An 18,547-nucleotide genomic window follows, 5' to 3' on the forward strand; every position below is an offset into this window, starting at 1 on the left:
GTTCTATATGAAACCACTAATTACTTATAGCATGAAATTATCTTTCAAAATATTTTTAATAGATCCCTACGTCTCCAATCTAAAACTGACTATTATGTAGTATTCCAAAGAGGTCGCAAATAGCTTTGCTTACATAATATTATAACCTACTCAATTATAGAGTTTATAGAGTTTAGAGCAAAAGTTTATTCTCGCTTTATAAAAGTAAAGGTTGTCGCGCACTGCATTGTTGTTATTTTTTTCTTCTGCCATATTATAACTCTTATTCGCCCATGTTAAATGCATAAATCATAAGAATTAGTACTACCATCGAAATCTAGGCACTTTAAAAGTATCATGTATCACGAAAATAGTTCAAAACTATATATACGTTGACAAACAACCATTGTGACGCATACTACTCTTCTTTGAAGCACGAATATTGCATATCATATTAAAAGCGTTAACAGAGTAAACAAGAGCAAATTTGGAGTAGTCAATGATAAATTGAAATCTACCTATAAACATGTGAAAATATTTTCTTAATCTGTAACATCGTTCCTCCCACTGTACTACAACCTGTGGGAGTGTTTTTCTAAAGAGCGCGCTATTTATTTTAACCAATGAGCGCACTTACGTCAAATAGTGGGGTAATTTCCAAGGATACAATGTTGTTAGTTACCGAGGTAAGATGTCTGATATTCCACGTCATATAAGACTACTGTCAGTAGTGTTATTTTTTTAAAATAATAGTTGTCGGTAACTGCTTCGTAGTTCATCTTTAAGAAGCTTTTGTTTCATAATTGCACTTTAGTTTTGTTTGTGTTTTATTTTATAACTGTATTTAACTACTACTGTTGTACAACTGCTGAGTTTCAGTAAAATTCTTGGTTGTTTGTAAACATATTTTAATTCTGAGCATCGAATCTGAATATATCTTATATAATGAAATCGACTTCGTAAATATTCAAAAACGATCTAAAAACTCCATTAAAGCTAAAACGAATACTAAATCCAATGTCCGTCTACAAATACATACCGTACATTACATTGCACATTTTAAAGTGCTTTCGATTCTATTAAATTCTACGACAGTTTAATTAATATTCGAGCTTATTCATTCATTTAGATAATATAGGTACTGTTGTATCACGTTTTATTATTAGCCACATCATATTTACGCAATTCATTAGAATAATTGAAGGAAAGTTTTAATCAAGCAGATTTACTTAGATTCAGATAATCATTCATTTGGTCCTAACAGGCTAATAAGTATCATTATTTTGCCACAAGATTTGTTTATCTCATTCAATGTCCTATCACAATTTTCGTCATATCAAATGCTTTGATGACTTTCGTTAATTATTTAGTTCTTTTGTCGATTGATTGCGATCTTTTTAACTGCGACGAGTGATTAGAGCAGTACTGAGATCTAAAATTATACAGTGATATATTTTGCAGACATTTTTAGGTACTACGCATTGAATTATAAGTTCTCATATTAGTTTTAATATTCCAGTGTCTCATTTGACACACATCGAAATAATATCGGTATTTTTCATTCAATATAAGTATTGATAGAGATATTTAATATTAATGAGAAATATAATGTTAAAACTTAATCCGTTATGTCATCTCCACGATACAGTTCATGATTAGGTGAGACAGGAGAAACAGTATAAATTGTTACATAGCATCTCAATATTAGTACTGATTTACCGTCAGATTAGTTCAGAGATTGCATACAAAGCAATCATAATATTTTTACCAACGTCAATTAAATTATGACTCTGTACTGAAATGGATATCATAATGAGATAATTGAATCGCAGAATTGATGATTTAAGGACGCGATTAACTTCAAACACAATGATAATCAGTGCTCACTTATAACCGAAGTATATATCGGCAAAGATAAAATAGCAGAGCATGCCTTTCGAGATCCGCGTGTAAATAACAATGCCGAATCAGTTATAAACAACATCAACCAAACAAACATGACAAGGCTCGAAAGAATTCCTTCACAAATCCACACATAGGAAAGAGAGAGCCATGTTTTAGTCCTGTGAAATCAAGTCGGTCGATCGGCGTGGCGTATAAACTATATTTGTGAGAGTGTCGGGCGGCGGCGCGGCGGCGCGGCGGCGCGGCTATGTGTGGTCGGAGTGCTTGCGGGGCGCGCGCCGCGAGCGCGCACGCGGCGCCTCGCCCGCCGCGCTCACTGTCGGACAACGCACTCGGTACACTCGCTGCCCTATCGTGCACTACGGGCTAAATGGGTTCAACCTGGGAGTGAAAAACTGTAACCTACTTTGAAGATCTAGACTCGTGTAGGATATTGTATAGGGATTTAGGAGTAGCATCGAGTTAATAACATTCAATCCCAAGTTAAACGCATTTTCGCTTTACTTGTCTGCACTTCATATTCATGCGATTATTGAGGTTGTCGCGCATATGACGTTTTGTAAAAAGTTATTAGATAGAGCAGATGTGTACTTAAAAGGTTAGATGTTATTTAAAAAATATTATGTTAGTTTTATTACACTATTTTATAGTACAATGCAAGTTCTATTTACCCAACACCACACTAGAAAGCGAATTGAGATACGTATTATTTTTTCAACAAAACACCAATTCTTACACTAATATGAATGAAATAAATCAATAAGTATAAACACATGCATTCCTACGTAATGTTCACACGTGACTCATATTCCTCAAGCTACTGGCTTATATCAAGATACTATTTATCCGTCACAGCTTTGCTCCCGTTTTAGGGGTTAGTCGTCAAGTGTTAGTCATAAAGATTTCAAGTACCAAATTTCATCAAATTCGGTTCAGTGGTATGCCCGTGAAAGAGCAACATACAGACGGATAGAATTATTTTCGCATTTATACTATTAGTATAGACGAATTACCAATATATAACATAACTTAAACGTTCATTCATTCTGTCATCGCAATCACCGTCAACATTCCGTGCAAATATAAATATATTCTCATTTTTAATCCCAAAACTAGGAAAATTCAATTATTCTCGATTAAAACCTAACCAGCGAACACCACCACCATCACTAAAACCCAACATGCACATTTGAAGTTTGTCAATTGTTATTTAAAAATTCAATCTCATCTCACCGTTTCCATGTGGAATTATTTTAGTAACCACTATTTTCAACTCGGGGTATGTCGAGAACCTAGACTCAGTTTTTTTCGTATTCGCTAAACTATCGGTGTCTATCGGGTTTAATCGTGAATTTTCTGAAATTTCAACAAAAAATAACGAAAAGAAAAATAAAAGAATATGGAAAAAGAAATAAAAAAGTTGTGAGCCTAATGACGTTTTGACGCTTAATATTAGTTTAACTACCTGTCGGTTCCTCTGGACTTTTTCCATTACTTGTTTCTCCGTTCGTGGTTTGAGTTTTTTTATTTTTCTCGTGAACGTAGCCTCGTGCCCGCGTATGATCTAATAAGCAAATAAACCTAGTTTTAATATTAATCGTAATGAAATAAGCTCTAAATCTTCTTTTAGGGTTAAGACACACAGTGAGACATTTACGGCCTAAAATTGTGAACGATTTTCTAAACGCTCTTTTGTTTTGGCATATTTTATTATATTATTAAATTTGATTGATGGCTATTTAAATGCAAATATTTTAAGGATTAATTATATAATTTTAACGATTTTACGAGGCATAAGAGTTAAAGCTATGTCAATTCCCAGAGCACCTGCTGAGAATTTCTGGTCTGAATTGATGTTTGAACTTGGAACTACTACTATTATTATACTAATATTGGCCACTAAAACGACAAGGCAGATATTAGTTTTATAATAATTAGTGCAACATACACGTAAATATTTTCCATAATTTATAAGCTCTATATAATTTGTATCCTTACTATTGGCATACACGGTAGAGCGCAGCGGTTGACCGACAGCGGTTAGTTCAGGCAGTGTGAGAGGTCTTCTATTGTTCCTGTTTCGCGAACCCATGCTATACTCCCTGAAATTAATTATTTCCGGTTATCTTACAAGAGCAACATAATATTATTCAAAGAAGCGTTTGTCATGTAAAAAAAATCAAAAGATATACATTTGTAACGAATCTCCTGCAATAGTATTTCTTATGTTCGTAGGTGTTTTATTAGTGTCTCATAATAAACTTCTTATAATATCCATGCTTACTCTCTAAGCGGTTCCCGCCAGAAGTCCGGCGTGTGTACCGGCGGAAAGTGGTAGTTGTTCTGATAACCGTACGCGTCTAAACCGCTAGCTCGCAAACTCGCATGGAGGGAATTCTTCATACACTGCAACTATTTTTTTTAACTGTTAAAACATTTGTATGTATGTTTTTTTTTAAATTTATTTATGGTTATGGACAATGTAACAGTTAATTGACAACTCTCTTTCGCCACGTGCATACGACTCAACAGGTTAAAAGTTAATATAATTTGTCTCCCAAAATGATAAACAAAATTAAGTTTAAGTAACCAAATCATATGGGATACAAGGAATACAACTAGTTTAAATAATATCATACAAATCTAGATATTACTGTTTTCTAAAACTAGGTACTTCTATTTTCTAAGGTTATCAATAAGTAATCTATATAAGAAACTAAGCTATTATATCGTGCAAAATAATAAAGAGGAAGAAGCAAGTACGACGGCGCGGAAAGGGAACAGTGTTAAAATTAAACAAAATTTAGGCCACCCGCACACATCGCGTCAATTATGTTGCTTTAAACGTTCAATAATGTATCTCTAATGGAACGAAACAATCGTCCCGTCCGCGCCGACACTGCGGCTTCTGTATTTCATGGACTGCGCACAGATACGCTCCTTTAAATTATCTTATATCTGACATTTTAAGTTAGTCACAAATACATAAGAAGTAGTCGAAACTTTAAACTTTGACAGGTTTCAAGTAACATATAATATTAAATGTAATCTTGATGTAGTATGCAACAATATTTAAATTACAGTCTTAATAAAAATGTTTCAAAGATATAAGCCGAAACGGCTGCTTATGCGAGCGCACTGCGCACAGCCAGCAGCCGAACGAGCGATAATCGCGTGACGGATTGAGTGACGACACGTACGTGCGCGTGTCGAGCGGCCGCGCCGTCGAACAGTAGGTTGGTGACGCCCGCGCCCCCGAGTACCTCTCTGCGCTGGCGCTCCGCGTCCGCGCGCAGGCGCCGCACGAGCCGCTCCGCCTCCGCCAGCCGCAGCCGCAGCTCCGCGCGGCTCTCCTCCGCGCCGTCCGCGCCGCCCGCCCCGCCCGCGCCCGCCCCGCCCGGCTCGCCCTCGCGCCGACTCTCCAGATCGCGAACTTTTCTGTCGGCGTGCGATTATTTGCATGTCGGCGCTACGATCTATTCGATTGCTCGTCGTTTGAGTCACTTATCCCTTCGAAAGTTCACTCACTACTTCCTACATTATACTCGCTCATGCGGCGGGACTCGAGCTAGTGCAATATTCTGAAGGCAAACTTTTATGGGCTAATGTTTGAATAACTTAATATGTCTTACAAAAATTGTAATAAATGTGAACAACGCGAGTACGTGTCAAGGACGTGTACGTGTCATTTACGTAAGATTATATGAACAAAATAAATGACGACTGACTTACACGCAATTTTAGAGTGCATACAAAATTATTAAAACATTTACAAAGGAGTTGAATGACAGTCGTTGGTTGAAGGTGATTTTTATTTTGGTATTTTAACAATGCTAGAGTTTTTTTTTCTATCGATTTATGCAATATAAAGTACTTATTTGATAATATGATGAAGCGTAAAGTGCGCGGCAATACTTACAATGAAATAATTAGAACCTAGTTAATACTGGAAGCTTGAAGAGAATCGACATTATTTTAATTGAATAGAATTTTAATACATATATAATATCATACGCAAAACATTAATTTATTAGTAAACGTGTATCACGTTGTGTGCGAGTAGCGAGTACGTACTGCGCCTGCGCGTCGACGAGTCTCTGCAGCTGCAGCGCGCGGGCCTCGGCGGCGCGCGCCTCCCCGCGCGCGGCCGCCGCCTCGCGTTCCGCGCGACTCACGTCTTTGCGCAACTTCTCCTATAAAAATTATAATTTTATAATTAACAAACGCTACGCACTACTTCAACTGACACTACTTATCAAATATTAAATATAACATTACAAAACATCTAACATTTCAAAACACATTATGGTTAATAGATGTAACTTTCAATAACGTAATAATATAGCACTAAGTAAAGTAATCGCGTCTTTATTTATACGTTAAGATTTTTTTAATAGCTTTCGACAACACTTAAAAAGGAATTTTATTATTGACAATTAAATCAAGCAAAATAGCGTTGTACCGTAATGAGTTGGAAAATAATGAACGCAATTAATATTTAAAGATAAAACTTAATACAACACCTGAACAACTATTATAACATTTGACATATTAACTCGTATCAACTGTACCATGATATCGATATCCTAACAAAATTATAATAGAAAAAAGTAAGTATAAAATTAGGTAGGTAACTACTTTACGTAATAAAGTATAGGTGACTCCATGATACAATTACAATAAGAAAAAGATAAATTTACAAAAGTTATTTTGTTTATGATATAGGTATGCAGACTTAGAAATGATAAGTGGCCATCGCCAATAAAATATATCATAATATTAATAAAAAGTAGTAATTTTGTCTTAGTCTAAACCACATCATCGTCTTTGATATAAAATAATAACCAAACAAGACCAATAACTTCATAGTGAGAATTATAAACTATGCAGGGTTACTGGTTAAGTGGATTAAGATCCGTTAAGAGGTTGTAGTTTCCATCATTCCTGACGGATTTGACCATAAAGCTCCCCACCCTAAACCTAACCGTTTTAAAAACAAAAGTATGCCGATTGCTTAACTAGTGGCAATTTTTTTAAAGACTTTAAAGTGCATTTAATATTTTTATGTCTCAATTTTCGTGTACAAGACTAATTCGTTTATCATTGTCAATGCAAAAAGTCTAAGTATATGAACCAAAGATGGTCGTAGTAGACGATTTAATGTAATGAATTTGTATACACATTTTTTTTTTAAATAAAATTTAATGTATACAGTTTCGTTGAGTTTAATCATATAATTATACTCTAATTGAGTGCGAAATATTCTGTCAATACGTATAAAACAATGATACATATTTGATAAAACGGTTTCAAATTAAGGAGTTTCTAATTTTTTATAATTCACATGAGTTGTCAATGTCACTATTTATGATAATGACATTAGCGCATGCAGTCTGTGGGCGAGGTTTCTTAATGCTAGATAACTAGCACGAGTAACAGCTTCGCTTGCATTTGTTATGATTCATCCCGCTCTATACAGTATTAGACTTACTTCATTGTTTTCAGCTGTGTCATCGGGCACCGGCGGACTTGGTTTCACCGTTGACTCCTTATTAAATATCAGTTGAAATTGCAAGTCTGGAATTAATAAAAATAATAAATAAATAATAAAAGCAGATATATATCTGCTTAAATTTTTTAAATTAGGATTAAAACAAAAATAATGATTAAATCTATTTAATTCTCTTAAATAAGCTATAAATGTCCATTTTTCAAGTTTCGCTTTCACTATCGATACTTAAAGCGCAAGACGATTTCCCAGTCCCGAAGCGTATCGAACAAATTGTCGATATATAACTTTAGTAACACCTTAAATTGATATACTAAATATATTGGATGTTTTTTAGTGTCTTAGTATATCTTGGATTAATCATACATTCACCTCTGTTTCTCTCTCGTAAAGCCTCTATCTCAGCGTGGAGACCGCTCAGCATCAATCGATGTTGTTCTTGTAGGAAACGAACGCTATGCTCCAAGTGTGCGACCCGAGCTGCTGCATCACCGCTGCTAATGATGAATCCGCCGCCATTTTCTGGAGGTGATTTTTTGACCTGGAATAGGGATCATCTGTATTTAAGTAACCCACAGTATAGTTAATTTATTTAAAACTTTTACTAATTAATAAGGCAATTAGTTAAACAATACTGTATCCTTTTCTTTTCAATATCAAATCAAAGATGACAGAAAGAGACAAATATATGTTTAACTTAATACCCGCTAAACAATGATTATAAGTAAAGCAAGTCTTTGGCACATTTGTGTGTAAACGACAAGAAATATTGAGAAAAACAATTATTTCCATTACAGAATCGTAAGGTCGATAAACGTAAACATTCCTTAATGTAAGCGAAACCTAGTAAAAATAGAATGAAAGGCCTTTTGAAAATTAATTAATAATTAAATTAAATTTTAAATATACAAAATGTATGTCATTCAAATAAAAAAAAAACGATGGTCAATGAACAATATTACGAAAATGAAACGTGAAAAAACATTAACAAATCTTATTTCAACGAGGAAGTATGTAAACATTTTGCAACAATTAGATAGTTCCATGCATCTTAGATAAGATTAATTAATTTAACTACGAGTGCATGTGTTGAGTCACTTTCAGTCTTTGTTCCTTGTTACTGAATTGGACGGATGAAATCTGAACTACACTATTTCAACACCTAGTTAAGAATCAAATAGATTAATAAATAAATCTTTTATTAATAAAATTAACAAGCCATCACAATGCGTTCGTAAGTATTGTCTCGAATAAAAAAAACTGTGGGAAAACCCATGTATTGATACTCGATTTCCCATAAAGTCATTGACCGCTAGCAAGCTCTTTGTGTTCCGTCTGTTATCAATTGTTTATACGTATCTATGTTTTTGTTATATATATATCGATTTCTTGATATCAGATACTTAAGCTTAAAGACGTAATGAGATTCGCAGATTTTTTAAAACTATTTTCATTACGGTGGCTGAATATGTATTTTTTAAACAATATCATCGATTTAAAAAAAAAAAACAAATTTGATCACTAATATTTATTGATTAAAGAATTATACTGGTAATTGACAATTCGATTAAAAAATAATAAATACAAAAATATCGATGTAATTTTCTTTTGAGCGTAATCTATAATTCAAAACATATGGGTTGTTTTTCGTCAACTTAGTTAAAAAAAAATGTTTACATACCTGCAGTTTTGCGAAGGGGGCTGTCGGAACGAGAACCTTGGAAGCCATAGCTTATCCTAAACACAACGACAAACGACAAGACGACCTGACGGCGGAGCACCTTTGTTATGTCCTACCTCGGTGCACGCGCGCGTTTGCAATGGAAAAGATCCGACATTTGTGCACGGCAAAATAAACTACGACCTTGCCCACTACGCGTAATAATTAAAAATAAAATCCACGATAGAAACACAAATAAACACCGTATTGCTTGAACCCGTGATTTATTTTGAGGTAGTTTCTTAAAGGTCTACGACCGTGGCGACCTTGTACTATTAAACGAAAATTGACTTTGAGGAAAGCACTTGATTTCTTTATAATTACTTCATTTTTGGATGTTTTTTGAGGTTTTTCAGTGTCCAGCGGTGCTGTCTACGACAGGTGCATGGGAACGTGAGGGCCTGAGGGGAGGGAGTGCAGGGTATCGATCGCGCCGCCGCGCACCGGTCTCGCGTAACGCTGACTCACGGGATTCTGTCTAACCAACTGTGGCGCGGTGCCAACAGCATTGATGTTCTATGGCTTGTCATCAAGAGATTATGCCTTAATTTCTTCATTCGCGTGATATAGGTTCGTTTAGAGATTTAGGTGTAATTTTCACACCTATTTTGATGAAACAATTTACAAATTATTTGAAAATGTTTTATGTTTTGATAAATAGAAATTGAGCGATTAATTAATTTTTTTATTGTTTCTATTGAATTGCATATAATGAAAAATTATTATGTTTATCGTATTCTGAGTTATCCTTAGTAATCTCAATCATTTTTCAAGCTGACAACTGTTACGTACATATGTTACGAAACGTTATTCAATTGGATAATGTGTATTATGTTATATATTTAGGAACAAAAAAATAATTGTTCTTAATCATTACAAGCTTCTGGAAAGAATATTTAGTATAATAAGTTGAATACACTTTTTTAAATCGATAATGTTAAGCGCAGTAATTTAGAAAGCCGTAAAATCGACATAGAACCTTATTTCATTGATGTGAAAATGAATCAGCGATAGAATCTAAATGTCAGTAGGACAACAGTAATAGCTTGACATAATTGTAGTTTGTTTACTATTTAGCTTACTCGTACTTCGAAACTGACTATCGCTACTGTTTTTTGTTGAATAAAATATGTAAAAACGATAATTTCCTTTTAGTGACATGACATAATTAATAGATACAATTATGTGAATAGTGATGATCAATATTTATAAAGATATTCTTCTAGATTAATACATGATAAAAATAATTATATTTATAATATTTACATAACAAATAAATTATTATAATATTTATAGTTATTGTGTAAAGACTTTCTCCCTAAAACTTTGTAGCTTTAACAGTAACAGAAACTTCATGGCTCGCTTAGAACACATTACATAATAAGTAATTTAAATTTTTAATGTATTTTACGAAACAAAAATAACATATTTTATTTATGTATGTAGCCACAAACTTGCTTAACACCGTGAAATTAATCGTTAGTAATATTATTTGAGTGGATTGGTAATATTTTATTTTATAAATAATGAAGGAAATTATGTATCTTATGTGTCTTATTCATATCAAAAGCCAATACTTTACCGGTTCGCGCGATTAGGTAGAAGTTATCGAGTAACAAAACAGCCAAACACATATTTCGCTTAATAATAATAAAAAATATTAGATTACTAAGACTGATTTTTTTTAGCATTAGCATTAGCAGCCTGTAAATTTTCCCACTGCTGGGCTAAAGGCCTCCTCTCCCTTTGAGGAGAAGGTTAGGAGCATATTCCACCACGCTGCTCCAACGCGGGTTGGCGGAATACACATGTGGCAGAATTTCGTTGAAATTAGACACATGCAGGTTTCCTCACGATGTTTTCCTTCACCGCCGAGCACGAGATGAATTATAAACACAAATTAAGCACATGAAAATTCAGTGGTGCCTGCCTGGGTTTGAACCCGAAATCATCGGTTAAGATGCACGCGTTCTAACCACTGGGCCATCTCGGCTCCTAAGACTGATATACGACTAAAATTAGAAGTTAAATATGTCTGTCTGTTTTTTACATCATCGGGACCTAATCACTGATGCGATCGTCATAAAATTATAAACAGATTCCTGTCCTGAATGGGGACACGACATATATTTTTTTTACATGATCGACGTCACAGGGAGCAGGGAATAACAAGTCAGAAGAAAGTTATGCTTTTAATAGAACTAAATTTTAAGTGTTAAATCAATGCAATGGAATGCAAAATAGAAAAAAATTTGGAATATTTAAGTACTTTTAAGTTAAACTCATAACCTACATACTTCGGTTTTTTATCCTTAGATAAGTTGTTTTGAACAGTAGTGCTAACTGCTAAGTGCCTACCGGATAAAATGTTATAATCTTTGTATTGAATGACTATTTCGAGGTTGTCACGTTCACTCTAGGACATGACCTCAGTAAAACCATTAAATATCCTACTTATTACTTACTTCATATTATATTAGATTACCTTGTTTTAGTACAGCTATATTTTTGAAATCATTTAATTCAAACAAAAAATCTTAAAAAATATGGACAGTGGTAAAAAAAATAATTAAAAATAGTTATTCTGCTTGGCTTTTTTACTTCCGATTTTTTTAAGATCAAATGATCGGAACAGTGTCTCATTTCTTTTTTTTTTTTTTTAATAGTAGGTATAAATATTAAGAAATTATAAGTCAACATCAAAAAAGTTTTCAAGAATACCTCTCGATCATTATCTTCAGTGCCATTCGTGATAGTTAGGATTGCAGTACGGCTCCACTGAGGAAAGTGTCGTGTATGTTGTTTTGATGTCGGCAAAGGTGCTGTCATGCCGACTAACGGTCGACTGCTGCATAGCATGTTGAAAGTGTATTAGGTCAATTGAATCCGATGGTACGGCATATAATTATAATAATTATCTATGTCGCTCGTATCTATAAAGAGCGACCGATTAATCTAGGAACAAAAAATGTTTTTTAATTGCTCTACTAATTAATTTAAAGGAAGTTTGAACAGTTTTTGATAAAATTTTTATTCGTTGGTACAAATTCTTAAATTTTATTTAACATTACAGATTACGAACTGGGAACTTTGATTTTAAGTTTGCTGCCAATAAGTTGCCTAGCAATTTTTTTTAGACGTTCGGATACTTGTAAACTTACAATTAAATGGGGAATAAGATAGCATATTTGATAATGTGATTACACTCATAAAAATATTTTAACTATTTAATAAAAATAGATTAACTAAATATTTTTAAATATAATAGCATTCGGTTTATGTATTTTTTTAATTATAATTATATCTTATTATTTTATATAATTTTTAAGAAACACGCTACAAACTTAGTAAACGGAATCGAGTCATATTGTTTACATCCGGACTGTGAGTAATGTCATTATAGTAAAATTTCAAAATTCGATCTCTAAACATAAACAGAAAAAGTTATGTCATTTATTTAATTATATTGTACAAAAATTACATTTGTTTATTGAAAATATCTTTAGATACGATCGTTTAATATTATTTACAAGCTATCATGGAAACATGCGTTAGAGGATTTTCTTTTATGCCAGATACGAAAGTCGATGTGGTAGATTTAAAAGTAAGATGAATATTATGTTTTAGTTTATTCATAGTAAGTCTACATTAACACAATGTATATTAGTAACATGTATTATGTCTACAGTACGTTGAAAGTGAGGAATTAGAGAGAACTTGGAAAACAACAAGAAGAGAACGTCTTAAACAGCAAGAAATGAAAATTTGGGAAGAATTCGTTAAAGAAGAAGACATTGTTCGTAATATTAGTCGAGGTGGGTTTATTTATTATTAATTCATTTTATACTAAGGTTAAACGAGGCAAACGATAAGCGCGCAGATATAAAACCTACAATATTTTACTGATATTTCAATAACTTTTTGTCACAAATATCTTTGAATATATAATAAAGTAATAAAAATGAATAAATAATCAAATTTTTAAAAACATCTCCTAAACATTCAAATTTGAGGTGAGCACTTTAAATTAACAAAATAACAACAGAAAGTTCCCGTTGGAGTGTGGAATTCAAATATCACTCCCATGAGCGCTGTAAGAGGCAAGTTAGGGACTAATATTCAATTTAAAGTGATCAGTTTAGACTTTTAAACATTAGATTTGTTTAATGTATTTCTAGTCATGTATGTTTATAATTTCAGATGATCCATATCAGTTCATAGATCAATTACCCGAGTCATGTATAAAGGAACTATTAGATGTGGAACTGCAGAAAATGAAACAAGAAATTGAAGAAGTTGAGGTTGCTATTAAGTACATATTTATAATACACACACACACACACACACAAATATAGGTGTTAGATGTTTTTTATTAGGTAATATATGCAAACATATATCTGTAAATAATATATATTCAAGATAAATATTGCATGAAGCGCAACCATTGGTCCAGGGGATCCTTATCGAGTGACTGATTTTAAATATGTGAAAATCACATCACTAACAATAACAAGATTATTATTAAATTCTTTTCTAAAGATTATATTATTGCTTTACGTATACCTATAATAAATAATAGTAAAATTAATTTAGACGGATGTACCAACTGTCTTAAACAGTCACTGTATTTTACGTATACCTATAATCATAAATAATAGTAAAATTAATTTAGACAGATGTACCACTAACCACCTGTCTTAAACAGTCATTGTAAGAAATGTGAGATCCTTGTGCTTGTGAAATATAGTCAATTCTTTATCGCTCTACTACAAGCCTTTAAAATGAGAACATAGGAATATTAAATTATAATTTTCCATCCATGGTAGACAGTTCGACACTTAAACATTGATAGAGTAAGCAAGAGACTTGTACTTTCTCTTTTATTGCTAATAAGCTACTGATCTACATGATCAACATCATTAGAAACTTGTTAGCAAACTAATCTAATATTTTCTTAATAAAAGGCTGACGAGATTGAAGTGACTGATGACAAAGAAGTGAACAATCAGCATGTGGTGACATTTACTGAAGATATTGAGAAGGAATGTGGAATGTTAAACATATTTGATGATGATAAAGACGATGATGTGTCTGGTAAGTATTATGATTTTTACTTGGTTGTAGGGTGTTGGGCAACTATTGGTAATTATCACACACTCATCAGATATTCTTCCACCACAAATAGTTCTTAGTATTGTACTGTTTCGGTTTGAAAGGTTAGTGAACCAGTATAACTTCAAGCACTAGTAGCCTATTTTTCTAAATTAGTGGTACATGGATGATGTACAGATTGATTTATATTTCTTACAGCAATAATTTCTGGGTGGTGATGACCATGTACCATCAGGTGGTCCTTATGGGCATGATAACTTGTTGTTATATGAAATAATAGCTACACAGTACTTTGTATTGTTATGTTTGACATTGGATGTTTAAGAAAGCCAGTCTGATTACAGGCACCAATTTAATAATATTGCAGTTTCCCATGGCTGAAAATCCATTGATGATATAAAGGCAACCAAGATTGTCTTTTCAACCACAACTGACTACTTGCCATAACATGAACCATATGCATGTTTGCCTTCCTTTTCAGAATATTTATACATCAATTGTATGAAGTATGTGTAACTTATACTGTATTTTGTTTATATCTCCCATTTCAGGACCAGAAGATGAAGTGCTTAATGATTCCATTGGAAGTCCATGCACAGTGCGAGAGAGACAAGTAGAAGATGATACTCAATTGCCAGTCTCAAAACATCAAAGTTCAGATAAAATATCCTGTGAGTATTGTAGCAAATGCTTACTAAAGATTTTGGGTTTGTTTTGAATATATTCACTGTAGCAGACAGTGGCAGTCAGTAGTATATATCCATCCTTGTTAAGGTACCCGGGACTAGGACAGCGATAAGTGTGATAAGTGTTTGTCCTGCACAATATGTTGCTTTTAAACCATGCAGCTTAATTTTCCAATCAATCATGAACATTATAGAATGATGTAGGTAGCTAGGCATTTATTAATAAAGTTAAAGTATGTTTACTTTGACATTATTTTAATTATAAAGTGCCTTACTAATAGGTATAAGGTATGTAAATAAGATATTATTATTGACACATACAAATAAACTATATTTAATAATTATAATCTTTATAATACAACTCTTATAGGGAAATAAAATTGTATAATTAATAGAAAATGTTTACTTTGTCTATGTGTAATTGTAACAACGAAAAATATTTGTAAAACTTTTTTAAGATAATGAATATTTGAATTTATTTAAGAATTTTTTTATACATTGTTTATATTCGAGACGTAATTTTGCCAATATATATATATCTTTGTCTTAATAGTTATGACCCTTTTTTGTGTTAAAGGTAAGTCTTCAGATGAGAATGTGACTGATATGATAGAAAGCAATATCTACAGCGCTAAGATCAAGGAATTGAAGATTAAAATCAATGAGGAACTCGTTAGTATTCTGTAAGTTGTCTTTTTCAATTAAATTTGATTAATATTTTTATTTTATTTTGTGCTATTGTTATGATAATATGAAAATAATTGAGCCGAGATGGCCCAGTGGTTAGAACGCGTGCATCTTAACCGATGATTTCGGGTTCAAACCCAAGCAGGCAACACTGAATTTTCATGTGCTTAATTTGTGTTTATAATTCATCTCGTGCTCGGTGATGAAGGAAAACATCGTGAGGAAACCTGCATGTGTCTAATTTCAACGAAATTTTGCCACATGTGTATTCCGCCAACCCGCATTGGAGCAGCGTGGTGGAATATGCTCCAAACCTTCTTCTCAAAGGGAGAGGAGGCCTTTATCCCAGCAGTGGGACATTTACGGGCTGCTAATGTTATGATAATTTATGTAACATTTTGCCTTTCTGTTTTAGTAAACAAAAATGTTACCATTTGTATAAAATATGTTACACAATAAAATGTTTATTTTCAGTGAGTTTTTGGAAAAAGAAGACTTCAGGAGCATGGATCCAGTGGATGTACCGAAAATGATGAAACGCTCCGTTGAGTTCAGTTCGCGGTTCAGTCGCGTGCACGTGTACCCGCTGCAGCGACAGGTGACGTCATCAGTACTGCTAATATTTTAATCAAAAAACAGAGGAAGCTTACTCGTTTTAAATATAAATATATAAAAGTGAAATACGGCTCCCAAATTAATCACGAAATCTCTAAAATTATAACACCCAAAAACTTGAAATTTGGCCGGCAGGTCCCTTATTTAGGTGTACGAATGTACAAATTAAGAACGGATTTTACGAAACTCCACCCCCAGCGGGTAAAACGGGGGTCGGAAGCTTATGTTTTATAAATTTCGCGCGAGTAAAGCAGTTTCAGCCAGCTCGTTATACTGTGTGTGCCGACTCGGCCCGTGCCCGCAGCTGGCGGAGCTGGAGCGGCAGGCGCGCGCGGGCGCGGCGGCGCGACACACGCACGCGCGCGCGCACCGCTCGCGCCTCTGCGCGCTGCTGCACGGCCTGCTCGCCGCGCTGCAGGTACGCACTCGAAAGCCGTAGCCGTAACCATGGCACGCGCTCGACGAGCACGTGTGCCAGAGCTCTGAGTGTGTCGGCAGATGTTCCGCAAGTGCGCGGGCGGCGCGGGCGGCGCGGGCGGCGCGGGCGGCGGGCTGCGCGCGCTGGCGGCGCTGGTGCGGCGCGCGGCGGCGGGCGAGGCGCAGGTAGCCGCTCCGCTGGGCCTGCTGTATATATAGTACATTATAGAGAAGCCGATTTCGTCTATGTATTGTTTACAAAAGTAACTTGCAACCCATTTTTATAGGTAGTGCGTTCAATTTATACTGAAATCTAGTCATCTTTGAAGACATGCATTTTTAACAAATTAATTTGTCAAATATCAGTAATGTTTATTTAGATTTTTTCTATACGTTCTATAAAAAGAAAAAGACTAAATTTTTGTACAGTATTTTTTGTTTGAGTAGCTGGTAAATATTTGGCTCACAATCCCTTTCAAAAATGTCGAGTAAACGGCTAATCCGGCATAAGGGCTCTTAATATTTTCTGTTATATCTTCCTCTCTAATCGTAAAACTATCTCTAGTAGTGTGTCTATTCCCAATATGTATTGTTCCAAATATGATTACGCCTACTTATTAAAGACTTCATTTGTAATGAATGGTCCACTTACAAAACAATACGTCAGCCTCCGATACGTTTATAAAGAAACACTTCAAACGTTTTCGAAACATTCCCAAAAAAAAATCAATCAAGCTTTATCGCTTACAGAAACCTAAAAAAATAGTGTAAAACTATTCCTCCTAGTTTATATCTACAATAAAAACCGATTAAAAATATAAATTATCTTTTAATTTTTTTCTGTCACACATATCATTCTCCCTCTCTCTCACTCATAGTTACATTCTCGTTTCACTTGCAACATAATAATATAATTAGTTAGCATTATTATTGCTTATAAACAATCCGTATAAAGAGTTTTTATTCCTACATGGACATACAATAAACTTGCAATAGAAGGCTTTAAAATAAAAACCAATAAATCTCCCAATGTCTTATACATATCATTTTATTCCAGGACACTGCTACGAGTAGGATTTGTGATTTTTTTGATTTTATTTTTGTGACGACGAATGACGATAGACTTAAAATTATAACTAAACATAATTAAAGCGCTATTTAAAGAACTATTAACTCCATCTGTTACCAATAAAATAAAGAAATTGTTTTACTAACAACCAGCTTCAGCTAAGTCTCTAGTACGAAGTCTCTTGTCTGTAGTTGGTCAAGAAGCTTTAGAATTATTTAACATACTGAATTATTCTGTTTAGGAGATACAAGCGACGTGTGACAAGTTGGACGAGGTGCTCGAAAACTACTCTCGACGGATGACCGAATATTTCAACAGTATCGAGAGTTCAGTAAGTTTCTGTTATACAGGTGGCCCAGAGCCGACTGACACATTTCAAATATGAATACCGTACCCGCGCCGCGTCTGGTCGGGGCAGGAAGAGGAATGGTAGCGGGTAGTATGCTATTTGATAGTGCCTTCACTGTTCAGTCGCCTTGGAGCGTTGGACCATACAATAGCGTGTTTTCTGTGTTCGTAGTTATTACAAGACAAATTAAGTGACGAAAACGCTGTGTCGGTTTTGACGGCATTTCGATGTTTGACATGGTCACGTACCACTTCGGAATAGCATATTGGCTTGGGTAAGGAAATTTGAAGAATCTGGCAGTGTGTTAGACGTGAAGCATGGAGCTCCACGTACAGTCCGGACGCCAGAGAATATGCAGACAGTGCGAGAGGCTTTTCAACGAAGTCCTCGCCGCTCGGCACGCCAGCAATCTCTCATTTCAGGCGTGAATAGAACAAGTTTATGTCGAATGCTTAAAGAGATAAGATTTCACCCTTACAAACTGCAATGTGTGCAAGAA

At 34.3% G+C, this 18,547-nt stretch overlaps 3 protein-coding genes across 4 annotated transcripts in view; 2 read left to right on the top strand and 1 right to left on the bottom strand.

The window, feature by feature from the left end:
- Positions 1–723: 723 nt before the first annotated feature.
- LOC125068287 lies at positions 724–9,587 on the bottom strand. 2 transcript variants are annotated; one of them, XM_047677392.1, is made up of 10 exons: positions 9,075–9,587; positions 7,766–7,934; positions 7,376–7,461; positions 5,959–6,077; positions 5,148–5,322; positions 4,169–4,296; positions 3,883–3,986; positions 3,350–3,448; positions 3,118–3,240; positions 724–2,200 (listed from the first exon to the last, which is right to left on the bottom strand). In XM_047677392.1, the coding sequence occupies exons 1-10, from the start codon at positions 9,120–9,122 to the stop codon at positions 2,130–2,132; spliced, it is 1,122 nt and encodes a 373-aa protein (XP_047533348.1). In that variant the 5' UTR covers positions 9,123–9,587; the 3' UTR covers positions 724–2,129. The 2 variants fall into 2 exon arrangements, with proteins under 2 accessions (XP_047533348.1, XP_047533347.1); XM_047677391.1 differs by having other exon boundaries at positions 5,085–5,322.
- A 2,950-nt stretch (positions 9,588–12,537) lies between these two features.
- LOC125068316 lies at positions 12,538–16,652 on the top strand. The gene is made up of 8 exons (XM_047677421.1): positions 12,538–12,717; positions 12,802–12,928; positions 13,314–13,414; positions 14,078–14,207; positions 14,777–14,896; positions 15,489–15,594; positions 16,073–16,196; positions 16,518–16,652. Exons 1-8 carry the CDS (start codon positions 12,652–12,654, stop codon positions 16,650–16,652), a joined length of 909 nt encoding a protein of 302 aa, XP_047533377.1. The 5' UTR covers positions 12,538–12,651.
- Positions 16,653–16,790: 138 nt separating this feature from the next.
- The window catches only part of LOC125068286, a 52,434-nt gene continuing 50,677 nt past the window's right edge, over positions 16,791–18,547 (top strand). Inside the window, exons 1-2 of the mRNA XM_047677390.1 lie at positions 16,791–16,816; positions 17,941–18,030. Of these exons, the coding sequence (XP_047533346.1) occupies positions 17,998–18,030 (33 nt within the window). The 5' untranslated portion in view covers positions 16,791–16,816; positions 17,941–17,997. The remainder of the gene's footprint in view (positions 16,817–17,940; positions 18,031–18,547) is intronic.

This window comes from Vanessa atalanta, chromosome 13 (assembly GCF_905147765.1).
Source record: "Vanessa atalanta chromosome 13, ilVanAtal1.2, whole genome shotgun sequence".
NCBI classification, from domain to species: domain Eukaryota; kingdom Metazoa; phylum Arthropoda; class Insecta; order Lepidoptera; family Nymphalidae; genus Vanessa; species Vanessa atalanta.

Bases quoted from the DNA above. Each gene is read 5' to 3' on its own strand.
- LOC125068316 (XM_047677421.1), top strand. From the start codon at position 12,652: ATGGAAACATGCGTTAGAGGATTTTCTTTTATGCCAGATACGAAAGTC. The intron at 14,208-14,776 runs GTAAGTATTATG...CTCCCATTTCAG, and splicing joins TAAAGACGATGATGTGTCTG to GACCAGAAGATGAAGTGCTT. The intron at 15,595-16,072 runs GTAAGTTGTCTT...GTTTATTTTCAG, and splicing joins GAGGAACTCGTTAGTATTCT to TGAGTTTTTGGAAAAAGAAG.
- LOC125068287 (XM_047677391.1), bottom strand. From the start codon at position 9,122: ATGGCTTCCAAGGTTCTCGTTCCGACAGCCCCCTTCGCAAAACTGCAG. The intron at 5,323-5,958 runs GTACGTACTCGC...GCACGCCGACAG, and splicing joins CTCGTCGACGCGCAGGCGCA to AAAAGTTCGCGATCTGGAGA. The intron at 3,987-4,168 runs GTAAGCATGGAT...AATTAATTTCAG, and splicing joins TGGCGGGAACCGCTTAGAGA to GGAGTATAGCATGGGTTCGC.